Below are 13,073 nucleotides of genomic sequence, written 5' to 3' on the forward strand. Positions count from 1 at the left end.
CAGAGCTTTCACTTGCTTCTTGTGGTCTTCATTCAGCCAATGGAGTCTGTTTTTTTTGAACCTCACAGGTTAATCTGACATGTTAACTTGCTTAGCTGATAGAAAGCAGTTGATTCAGGGTTAGTCCATCAACAGAAGATTCATCACAAAGCATTTTGATAATCGTACAAACAGAAATATTAAAGATTTTCTGCTTCCAGCTGATTAAATGTGAGGATTTGCTGCTTTTCTTATGTTATATCATTGTCAACTGAATATCTTTGGGTTTTGGACTCTTGTTATCGCAACTAATTAATCATTTAGTCTATAATGGGTCAGAAAATTCAATTCAAATGACTTGGTTTGTCAGACCAACAGTCCAAAACCCAAAGATATTTATTTTAATATCATATAAAAAGAGAAAAGCAACAACAGTTCATCAGCAAGAGTTTTGGTGATTTAAGTGTTTATGTCAATTGGCGAAATTGACGAAATGATTAATCAACTAATTGTTGCAACTCTGGTTCTTTTATAACAGGATGGATCTTGCTTTTTCAAGCATTGAATATATGACTAAAAACTAAATCACAGTGAGGGATATTTTGTTTACATCAGTAATGTGGGTGAAACAGCAGTTCCTTTGGTTATATATTATGTGAAAAGTGTTTCCAAACTTTTGACTGCTACTGTATATGGACACAAAACTTACAGACTGGCCCTTTAAATGAACACACAGCATGATGCCAATTTGTTTTGATCGACAACCCGGCCGTATTTAAAAAGCAGTAAGTTCACTTATCACTGATGTCAATGTAGCTTCACTTTTGTTGGAAAAATAAAGCTCAAAACAATAAATGGAACTGTGACCAGTGAATGATTAATGAGACATAAACCAGGTGCAATTAGACATTTGTCACTGTGTTATCAGTCCACTCTGTGTGTGTGTGTGTGTGTGTGTGTGTGTGTGTGTGTGAGTGTGTGAGAGAACAGCAGGACGGAGGCATTGTGCAGACACCTGTATGAGGCAAAATGAAACCACAGAGGAACAGATGTTGTTTCAAACAGCTCTGATATTTCTGGATTGAAGCTGTCAGTTTTGTTTTTGTGCCGATTCAATTCAGTGTTTCACATTGAAATCCTACAGTTAAAACATTAGCATTTATATCTCACTAGCGCACTAATTTTAGCATCCCACTCACCAGAGAGGATGTTGATATTGGACAACCCTGCGAAACCCAGAATTATGTACAGTGATGGTATTTTTGAACGTTCAGAGCTACAGCTTTTTAAATAATTGAATCCATACAGAACTCGCTCATGACAACTAGAGTGAGGATCAGCGGGGATATTTGTCTTGGATGCTGCACTGCAGTTCTGTTCAAAGTATAACATTCACAATATACAATTCACTGACATAAAAAAAGATTGTCAGTACTACATGAACCGCTCGGGTTACTCTCAAAAGTTCAGAACAACACATGTAGGTACAAATGAGCACTTATAGTCATTTAAAAGGACAACTTCACAGTTTTTCAAGTCTTAAAACAACAGTCAGGAGCCCAAATGAACATTGGAACATGTTTCTCTTGTTGTAATCATTCCTCCTGTTCATACTGACCCTTCATAATGCACTTACAATATAAAATCCACAGTCCTCCTCCTGTGCTAAAATGTATTTAAAAGTTTATCTGAAGCTAATAAGAAGCTTCAAAATGAGTCAAATCAAGTAGATATGTTTCAACGTTACAGTCTTTTTAGTGCCAAAGTCCCTCTTTTTGTTACTAAACTTCCACGGCAGCTCAACAGGGAAACACTGTCCGAGGAAACACAAAGAGGGAATTTGATGCTAAAAAGACTGTAAATGTGTCAGATATCCACTTGATATGACTAACTCAGACTGCTGAAGCCTCATATAAGCTTCACATCAACTTTTAAATGACTGTGTGGACACACTGTGGATGTTGGCCTCCATCACTTCCTTTGAAAGCACATTTGAAGGATCTTTTAACAGTCAGTATGAACAGGAGGAATGATTACAGCGAGGAAAACCTCTTTCACTGTTCACATGGACACCTGACTGTTGTTTTAAGACACATTTGAAAGACTGTGAATCTATTTTTTTAATCTACATCAGGGAACTTCGTATCTTCTGCCAGAGGCTAAAAGTTGGAATTCACAGTGGAGAACATGAGCTGGATGAGATGATCTTCAGGGTCTGTCTAGTAAGACTCTGCTCATACATGGACTGCAGAGTTGGATGATTCCCAAAAACAATGATTTTCAATGTGGACCGCACCAGGTGAGTGATCTACACCAAAAATACTGTATCAAACACTGGAGAAAAAAGAGACTCTTAAAGTTTATATTTGCTACCTCATGGAGAACAGCAGCTGCAGTCGGCTCGGATCATAATAAATTCTAATGAAGACAACAAACTGATCAAAACATCCTCTAAATCACTCCTGTTGCATAATCCCACTTCACCACTACCCATTGTCATGCTCAGTATGTTCTGATCATTTCTCCACAGCAGAGCTAAACACTCCACTTCTGCTGCTTTCACCTCCTTTTAGCTCCACTCAAAGTAGCATATGTTGACAAAAGGAGGATTATTGAAGGTATGGTTGTTTGGAAAAAAGTTGTAGTGGTTAAAAAAAAAGAGCAACATTAACTAGAGATCTGTGATGGGATGTGAACTCAGTTCTAAGCTGTGGACAGTCAAACACGCTGTCTACACGCTTGCTTTCTATCTTGGTAGAAATGGTGGAGGTTGTTCCTACAGCTCACATGAGGAAGGCAATGGGGCACAAAATCAAACAAACTTCAATTTTTCTGTGTTGCAACTGAATGTACGTGTACTAGATGAAGACTGAGGTCTACAGTGGGTCACTGCACAACAGCAACGTACCTTTGACAACAAAAGCAGACCTGGTGTTTGTTCACTTTGACGGATCACCTCACTGAAGCAGGTTTCAGGTCTCTGCATGTTGATTTTCATGCAGCGCTGACATCAAAGTGTCATGAAATGCAACAGTAAACTTTGGAAAAATGTTCGGTAGTAATTCTAAATTCACATTATTTATGAGTAACTAGCCTAAAGGTGTTCAGACTGAACAAACAGCTCATTTTAAAGGCAGAGCAACTGCATGAAAAGTCCATAGAAAACATGTGTGCACACAAACAGACCTGTCTCCACTGTCAACTATCAAATAAAGGAACGTGAATAAATTCTAAACATGTTCAGGGCAGTGGAATGTTGGAAATGCTTCAAAAATAACAAATATATGTGTTTATTCCATAACAGCTAGACTCTACTTCATGAACATACAAAAAGCGACAATAAAGAAACACTGCTAACAGCTACAGCTAACATTTTTACAGTTGTTAGTTGTTTCTGGCCTATAAAACAACTCCAATGCTCAGATTCAGGTGATAAACGGAGATAATTTAGTTCAATCTGAATGCAATTAACTGAACTTCTCAACTTTTTATGGCTCCTTTTTGGCCGGACTGGCCATGAACCAGCCCTATATCCCCCAATGTCTGTCCGTCATGGTAAGTTTCACCATTGGTCAGCCGGCCCAGTGTTGGAGTTTCTCCATTGGTTGTTGCTCTTTCAAAATGAATTGATGCGAATGGTTTTTACTACATCCTCGGGGGGCATTAACAGAGGAGCCCTGAGCACAGCGCAGTCTTGAAATAAGTTTTCAAAACACACATTTACCAACTGAAGCTTCTCACACAGAGGCTCCGCCACTGACAGAAACACCAACCTGCGGATAAAAAGAGATGCAATGGATCCATTTTACCAGCCTGCGCAGCGGCTAACAGCTTGTTAGCATGGCTAGCATTGTTAGCATAGCTGTGCCGTGCTGGGTGTAGCCCATAGACTGTATAAAAATAAGATGTAACGGCGGTGTTTCCTGTTTAACATCACAGTGCTGGACAGGTGACTGTTAGCCTAGCATGCTAATCCTATGTAAACATATGGATGAGACCATATATTCACAGACATCCGCAGATAGAAACAGACTTTCAAATCAAACATCTCAAGATATGAGTGGAAAGTATTGTTCTTGCAACTGCATTTATACCTTTCTGTTGACTCAAACATAGCTTAACCATGTCATGTGATGCTAATTCACTACACTTAAACATCAAATATTACTGGGACCACTACAGAAAATTGCAGATGAACATTTAAAGGGAAAACTTCGGTATTTTTCCCATTTCCTCAAATGTTTTTCTTTACCTTTCACTTGATCCGGTCTGTTTATTATTGTGTCTAACCAAGTCTTGCTCAATGAGAAATCTCATGTTGAAATCTCATGAGTTGTTGACGGGGCGCTATTTCCCCAAAGGATTACATTGCAGCCTGTTCCACAGCTGCTGGCTGCAGCGCTCTCACTCAATACTGGACCAATTCAAAAAATTGTTGTCCCCATTAGTCAATCAGACAAAAACGATGGGAAAATAGGGTCCAGGTTGAAAAATACTGAAGTTTCCCTTTAACATCCAGGAGTTCACATTATATATACTACCACTGACCATACACAGTCCAGCCATTTACTAGGTTTTGACCTAGTCTTACTAAGTCCTAAAAGTTTCCAAGCTTCAGCAAGTTTGATGTTAATTCCATCACATAGCTCTGTAGTTTTACTTTCAAGAGCCAGAAGTGAGCTTCACATTAAAAATCCATCTTAGAAAACTAACGTCATGGCATTTTTGTCTTCAGTTATTTTAATCATAAGTGGTTCATTTATCTAAATTAACAAAATAGATTGATGTTTAGTAAAATAATAAAGTGAATGTGGCAGTACCATCATGTGTGTGTGAACTCTTGTACTTTTACTGCTTGTGAGTAATTTAAGTTTTAGAGCTTGATTATGAGGAATTTTTTGAAAAGACAGAACTTTTTTTGCAGCCTTTACATCTTTGAAGGACTGATTAAAGGTTAAGACTTGTTTTTTTTGGTTTAAAGTTAGAATAAGTAGGTTCAGGTAGTGGACTAGGTAACTCATGTAAACAAGGGTCCTCGCAGGTATAGAAGTACGTGTGTATGTGTGTGTGTAGCCCATGGTTACCTGATCAGCCAGAGATGCAGGTCACGTCTCCTTGTGTTCTCGCTTAAGTCTTATTCAAACAGTCCTGGCACCTGGGAAAATCACCACAAGTAATCACATATGTATGTGTGTGTGTGTGTGCGTGTGCATACACATGAGAGATTGATGCCGCTCAGGCTCCACACATGAATTCCTCACTGTTTGCTTCCACTTATCAAAGCAACCGGAGTGAAGGTAAATGAGGACAGAGAGAGAGACTCGTCACAGCAGATATGTTGAACACACACACACACACACACACACACACACAAACACACTCTTTAAGACCTTTGTCCCCCAGAGTGTCATGACCTTTGTCCGATGTAGGGTATGGGTGTGTGTTAGAGACGGAGAGAGACAGACAGACAGAGAGAAGTCATAAGATCACTTATTGTGCACCTCTGATGTTTTTATGATTTAGTTATATACTGATGTCAGTATTTTCACTCTCCAGTGTCTCCACACAGTCACACACATTGTGGATATGATTGGGTAATCAGAAACAGATTTGGAATTAAAACTATCAATAAATAAATATGTTGAAAATAGATTGTTATGCAACACCAGTACAAAAATTTAACTGCACAGTTTTAAAAGAAAACGCTGAATTCACAAATCTATTTAACATAAAAGGTTTCAAACAGGAAATTACAGGGTTCTGCTTCTGTTTTTAATGATCTTTTCTGTTTAATAACTCTGTTGTCTTTTGTGTGGTCTCGCCGTGGCAAAACTTTACTAACTGGTCTTTGGACGAGCTCTTCCTGGCTTTCACCTGGTAAGACATGGCAGCAATGAGCCAAGAAGGAGAAGAAGAATTATTTGTAGGCCAAGATCCTCTGTATCTGCCACTCGGCCTTCAACAGAAGCTTGCATGTGTTACAGATGCATCATCTACTTTTAATGACACACTCTGTTCTTTAAAAACTGATCTGAGTTCAGTCAGAAGGCTTCACATTACAGAAGATATTAAACTAATCCACAGCAAGTTAAAGTGACAACAACAGGTTAAGTAGAATGTATAAATAAGAAATATTGGAGAATATAGCAAACTAGACTACTATAGAAATTGATATTAATGATGTTGTGAGTTAAATGACACAGATTAAAACTATTTTTCAATCATTTTGTGCTTTGTGTGTGTGTGTGTGTGTGGTCGGGAAGTCAGTGGGCGGGGACACCTTATCCATCATCTAATACCTTCAAGCCCTCCTGCTAAACTCCTGGCTTTTAATGCAGGAAGTCATAAATACAACTCGCTGATGCGTTCACGTGCTGTTAGTGGAAAGCAAGGATAACATAATTCCTCTGGAAAAAATCGGAGTTCACGTTTTTAATTAATCCAATCTGTGTCTTCAACATTAAGTGTGTGTTTAAATGACAAAACCAGATTAGAGCTGGGAGTTTTTAGCATAATGCTGAAGTACAAAAAATGAACTGAATTACAGTGTTGGGAGTAGTATTTGGCTATTATTACTACTAATAGTCTTAACTTCATACTACAGCATAAAAGTACAAGCCTTGCATTCAAAAAGTATCAAAAACTAAACTACTCATTACATAGAATGATCTCCTTCAGAGTCATAGATTAGATTACTGGATTACTAATACAGATGTGTTACTGTGCAAGCTGTGTTTTCATATTGCAGCTAGCTGAGGTGCAGATCTTATTTTATAAGATTGTGAAATGTAATGAGGGAGAAGTATAAAGTAGCAAAAAAAATTTAAATACTCAAATAAATTAAAGTACCTCAAAACAGTTTTTCACACAGTACTTCATTACTTTCAATAATAAGCAGAATATTTGAAATGAATCAGTAATGTATTCATTCAGGTGGGAGCAGTGTTGCCTGATGTTACACTGTAACTGGACTGAAACTGTGTTCTATGACTATTATTTTCTACCTGCTTTATTTTTTTTTCCTTTTCACTTTGTTAATCTATTTTATTCTACTTCAACTGATTTGATCTTCTTCATGTTTGAAAGGTGCATTGCAAATAAATATGCCGATGTCTAATAATGAATAATTTAGAATTCAATTTAGAACTAAATATGTCAGACAAATAAATGTCTTATTGTTTGTTACATTTTCCATACATTTCATCCACAACACTTGGGTGTAGGTCGCTTGCTGTTGGCTGTGTATATTGATCGAGTCCTGACATGTCCGACAGACCATGAACGCAGCAGCCCTGTGTAGATGAGGAGGTGCTGCAGCTTCAGACGGACTTCACTCGGTCCCGGGGCTCCGTGAAGGCTGCAGCCGCACCTGAAAACACGACACGAGTTTTAACCCTGAAGGATGCTCCGGATTATTGCCGTGTTTCACTTTGTTTCCTCTCAGCGGCAGAGGACGGGATACTTGTGAAACTTTGTTTTCATGTTACTGAAGGAATAAACCGACCTGAGAAGAAACGTCAAGTGGATTTTATGTATCGGGTTCTGCGCGCAGAGAGAAACATTTGAACTGTTGAATTGTGATTTTTGCTTTCATACATTTTCCAGGACTTCTTCTACCCTTTTTCACCGGCTGAGTCTGATGATGTCGGTTGTGACCCGTCAGGAGCAAACACAGCTAGTAAAAATGTTACAGGGTCATTAAATTTATTGGACGTTGACTGCCGGAGATGAACTTTCTCCACAATGATTGAAGGAGAGCTGGTGAATGATTGACAGCAGAGACTCGCCCTCTGCTCTGCGGACTTTACTGGGAAGACTGGATTTATCGTCTGGAGTGCAGCTAAAGGTAGAGCAGACAAACTGGATTTAACTAGCAGAAGAAGAAAGTTTTCAAGCAGGTTTGAGAGATGAACTCATGAATTGAAAGAAACTCATTTACACTTTATTTGTCCTGTTTTAATGACTCTAAAGTTAATAATTCTATAACTACTCTAATACTAATGATCTATATGGCATCTATGGTGAGGCACGCGCTCCCGCGGCCCCTCGTGCTGCTGCTGCTGTTCTGGTGTCCTGGTCTCACGTTAGGAGCCTCCAAGGATCTGGTCTGTGAGCCAATCACTGTGCCCATGTGCAGAGGCATCGGCTACAACCTGACCTACATGCCCAACCAGTTCAACCACGACACCCAGGAGGAGGTGGGGCTGGAGGTCCACCAGTTCTGGCCCCTGGTCCGGATCCGCTGCTCTCCAGACCTGCTCTTCTTCCTGTGCAGCATGTACACCCCAATCTGCCTGCCTGATTACCGCAAGCCTCTGCCTCCCTGCCGCTCAGTGTGTGAGAGGGCCAAACGCGGCTGCTCCCCTCTGATGAGCCAGTACGGCTTCGAGTGGCCAGAGAGGATGAACTGCGAGCAGCTGCCCAAGCTGGGCGACGAGGCCCTGTGCATGGACCAGAACAGCAGCGAGACCACTACCCTGGCTCCTCCGTTCCCCAAGCCCACCCCTAAAGGCCGGACCAGACCCCCCAGCGCCCCTCAGTGTGACAGGGAGTGTCGCTGTCGAGACCCCCTGGTCCCCATCAAGAGGGAGTCCCACTCTCTGTACGGCCGGGTCCACACCGGCCCTCTGCTCAACTGTGCCCAGCCCTGCCACCAGCCCTACTTCTCAGCCGACGAGCGCGCCTTCACCAGCTTCTGGGTGGGGCTTTGGTCAGTGTTGTGCTTCATTTCCACCCTGACCACTGTCGCCACTTTCCTTATTGACATGGAGCGCTTCAAGTACCCAGAAAGGCCCATCATCTTCTTGGCTGCCTGCTACCTCTTCGTCTCTTTGGGTTACATCATCCGGTTGGTGGCAGGTCATGAGCGGGTAGCGTGTGGCGCCAGCAGCAGCAGTGTTGGTGGTGACCAGCTGCACATCCTTTACGACACCACTGGCCCCGCTCTCTGCACCCTTGTCTTCTTGTTGGTGTATTTCTTTGGCATGGCCAGCTCCATCTGGTGGGTGGTGCTGTCCTTCACCTGGTTCCTGGCTGCAGGGATGAAGTGGGGCAGCGAGGCCATCGCAGGATATTCCCAGTATTTCCACTTTGCTGCCTGGCTCATCCCCAGCATCAAGTCCATTGTGGTTCTGGCTCTCAGCGCTGTGGACGGGGACCCTGTAGCTGGAATCTGCTACGTGGGGAACCAGAGCCTGGAGAATCTGAGGGGATTCGTACTCGCTCCTCTCGTGGTTTACCTCTTCACCGGCACACTTTTCTTACTCGCCGGCTTCGTTTCGCTCTTCCGCATCAGAAGCATCATCAAGCAAGGTGGCACCAAGACGGACAAACTGGAGCGTCTGATGATTCGCATTGGACTCTTCACGGTGCTGTACACCGTGCCCGCCACCATCGTGGTGGCCTGCCTGGTGTATGAGCAGCACTACCGGCCTGGCTGGGAGCGAGCCTTGGCCTGCTCCTGCCTGTCTGACCGCCAGCGCTCAGGACTGGGTCCAGATTACGCTGTCTTCATGCTCAAGTACTTCATGTACTTGGTGGTGGGCATCACCTCAGGAGTCTGGATCTGGTCAGGAAAAACCCTGGAATCCTGGAGGAGGTTTGTGGCTCGCTGCTGCCCCTGCTGGCCACAGAAAGCCACTGCTCCACCCTCCATGTACAGCGAGGCCAGTACTGCTCTAACTGGACATACTGGAAGTGGACTGACGCCAGGGATCTACCACAAAGCTGCTCCGTCTCATATATGAATGAAGTGGACAGATTAAAGAAGTGATGCTCATTCAGAGTGTAGTCAGCTCTCTGGATGTTCTAAAATGAACCCAAGCATCCAAACACCCAGAATGTGAGTGTGAGTCGAAGGTGAACACCTGCAGGACTGTGTGATCGTGTATCATCCTCCTCTGAATGTCAGCTCTCATAAAGACAATAGTGACCATATGAGACACAATGGACCAAAAGATTTCGAGTGTGAAAAGGGAAAATGAAACAAACAGGCTGGATAATAAGAAGATAAGAGAGTCTGACCTTTGTGATAACTGACTGCAACAATTGATTCTGCTTTTCTAAGCGGTACAACTGAAACAGTTGACCTCCACAGAGTTACACGGATCCATAATGGAATCCCAAATACTTCTTCCTATCTGATTATCCTGAGCACTGAGAGAGAAAAAACATATTTATTTATGTATATATTGTATACATTTACTGTAAAAAAAAAAAAAAAAAAGAAGAAAATTAGGTGTATAGTGTGATATGTTTAGTTTGTAACCAACCAATGCCACTGCCACAAGCTAAGTGTAAGACGCCAGAGACGCCAGTGTATAAACTTGTACATAAATGTGCTGTTTGATGTGAATGTGTGAGTGGTGTGTGTGTGTGTGTGTGTGTGTGTGTGGGATTATTGTTTAGGTTATCTGAGACTAGGAAGTCATACGGTAATCCAACAAAAACACCTTCAGTCTTTACACACCACAGTGACCTCTGAGCTCTGCTGTGATGTCACACCTGAAGTCACTACATGTCTCTTTGTGTAAAGTGAGCCGCACGGTGTTTCGTTTCTGTCAGTTTTGTTCATGTTGTGTGTGTGAATCGAACACACAGCGATCAGGTTAAAGCTGCAGGATGAGACTGACGTTGGCCTTTACCCCCATCTGCTGGTTGACAGCAGAGCTGCTCACTTTATGTCCACATCAGGGTTTCTCAAACGACAACAGATCTGCAGAAGACCGCAGACCCGCAATTTAGTAAGATTTTGCACCACATCATGGTTAAATGTGTAGAAGTTGTGAATGACAGGATAGTAGTAGATTAGATATTCTTGAGGTTTTTTTTTTTTTTTTTTAAGATTTCTACATTTTGAGAATTCTGCTGTGGATTCTGACACCAAGTGAGGGTCTTCTGGAGGTCCCTGGACCTCATTTTTGAGAATCATTGCTCCGTTTCTGCAATGATTTCTTACCATGAACTCTAACAGACATGTGGCAGGTCACAGACTGAAATGAACCGGCAACAATTTTGACGATCGAACTTAGAATTTCAGTGATTTGAATCAATAGTTGACTGGTTCCAGCTTCTCACATGTGATGATTTGCTGCTTTTCTCAGTTTTTCATCAGTCAATCACTTTGAGGTTTGGACTGTTGAGTACAAGCTATCTGAGAACGCCTATTTGGGTTGTGGCACAATGGTACAGACAGTCCTAGATGTCTTGTGTGATAAAGACTTTTAGGACTGCATCAAATGTATTATTTTTTACCTATTATGTCTTTTTTATACATTCTCATTTTAGTGACTTAAAGCCTGATTTATTGTTTCCCTTCACTGAAAACAGCACTGAAATATTTAGTCTAGTGTTTAAAAAAGAAAATAATTCTTATCATTTTAAACATATTCAAGTAAAACACCAAATATTTGCTGGTTCCAGCTTCAGAAATGTGAGGATTTGCTGCTTTTCTCTTTTTTATATTATTGGAAAATGAACATTTAGGGGGTTTGGAGTGTTGGTTGGATGAAATGAGCACTTTGAAAACACCAGTTGGGAATTTGTGGACATTTTTTGATATTTTATAGACTAAAGTAGGAACTAAATACTATGTGATTGTGTGATATGTGATGCTTTTCATCACAGGTTTCACCATGTTCACATTTTTGCGTACAGAAAAAAAATCTTACAAACTGGGATCTGTGGTCTGATGTGGAGCGTCTGTTTTTAGGGGCCTTGACATCATCAACTTCTTGTCTTCTTACAGAGGCCATCATTTTGTTTTTCTGCTGGGAGTGCATCAATTAACTGCCTTAACTGCAATCTGAAAATAATGATTTCTTTCAGTTGGGTTCAGTCACAACATTACAAGACAGAATGACAGCTGATATGGTGAAAATGAAGCACATTTAATATTTGTTTTCTGCTTTCTCTGCCCTGCTGTGATGTTGTGTGATATTTTCATTCAATGTTGTTGGCCAATTGTGTTGTTTAGACTACTGTGTCCACATACTAGATGATACCTCTAATTTATTAGCCTGATTTGTGTGAGTGAATGTGACTGTACGGCTGGTGATGGATGTCAATGAAGTGTTGGGGAACAAGTGATGTTTTAGGTTTATCCTTTAAAGTGTAAATCTGCATACATACTGATAGATTTCCTCAAAGGATACAGAAGATGTTGTAGATTTTGATTCATATTGTGGAATTAAAACTTCAAAATTGATCTCGACTTTGGTTCACGTCTCATGTACGTCTGTGTGTGTCTGTATGGTTTATGTTGCTTGGATTTTACTGAGGTTTCTAAACTGAAGAGTAAAGTTTCACAAAAGTCTGTCTTGGACAAATCCATTGGGTATCTTCTAAAGTTAGACTACTGAGTATGAAATTCCCTCTACAGCAGCATGGGAGCACTCTGGAAACACAAAGAGGGAATTCTGTACTTTAACCTTGATTTCACCAACTCAGACAGCTGAAGCTTCATACAAACTTGTGAATATATTGTTACACAGAATGAGGACTGTTGATTTTGTTCCCCATCACTTACACTGGAATCACATTACAATGGAATTTCTTAATGGTCAGTATTAGCAGGAGGCAGCTGCTATACGTGCACCTGACTGTTGTTTGAAGTCGTATATATTTGAACTACAGAATTTGTAGTTTTTTTTTTAATAACTTGATTTAAAAGTTGTATTTGTGGAGCTACAAACTGAATGTAAGAACTTTAGTTATAATCTCCACGTGGTGGGGGTTTAACTGTTCAGTGGCTCAATTATCAAAATGCATCAAATAATCAAAGTGTATAAAATTTAGTTACAGTCTCCTCCTCAGGAAAACTCTCCTCATGCTGTGATATTTCACATCATAGAATTCGGAGGAACCCAGAAACCTTTGTTCTTAAAATCAACAGTCTCACTCACTTCATGCAGGCTCCTGTTTTCTCCGAGTGTTGCCACTTTCTGGCTGTGTGATGTCACAGTGGTTGATTGACTGTAGCACCGTTCTCCATCTTGAAGCTGCAGCTGCCTGCCAGGATTCTCTATAAAGACAACAGCCTCATACACCAGAATACACCAGAATACAGTACAACAACATGACAGAGTCCCTGTTTA

At 41.1% G+C, this 13,073-nt stretch overlaps 1 protein-coding gene across 1 annotated transcript; it reads left to right on the top strand.

Annotated features, from left to right (window-relative positions):
- The first annotated feature begins 7,298 nt into the window (after positions 1–7,298).
- On the top strand, positions 7,299–12,195 carry fzd5 (frizzled class receptor 5). Its single transcript, XM_044366194.1, has one exon. The coding sequence runs from the start codon at positions 7,980–7,982 to the stop codon at positions 9,723–9,725; it is 1,746 nt and encodes a 581-aa protein (XP_044222129.1). The 5' UTR covers positions 7,299–7,979; the 3' UTR covers positions 9,726–12,195.
- The last annotated feature ends 878 nt before the right edge of the window (positions 12,196–13,073 follow it).

The sequence above is a fragment of the Thunnus albacares genome, chromosome 11 (genome assembly GCF_914725855.1).
Source record: "Thunnus albacares chromosome 11, fThuAlb1.1, whole genome shotgun sequence".
Classification (NCBI taxonomy): domain Eukaryota; kingdom Metazoa; phylum Chordata; class Actinopteri; order Scombriformes; family Scombridae; genus Thunnus; species Thunnus albacares.

Bases quoted from the DNA above. Each gene is read 5' to 3' on its own strand.
- fzd5 (XM_044366194.1), top strand. From the start codon at position 7,980: ATGATCTATATGGCATCTATGGTGAGGCACGCGCTCCCGCGGCCCCTC.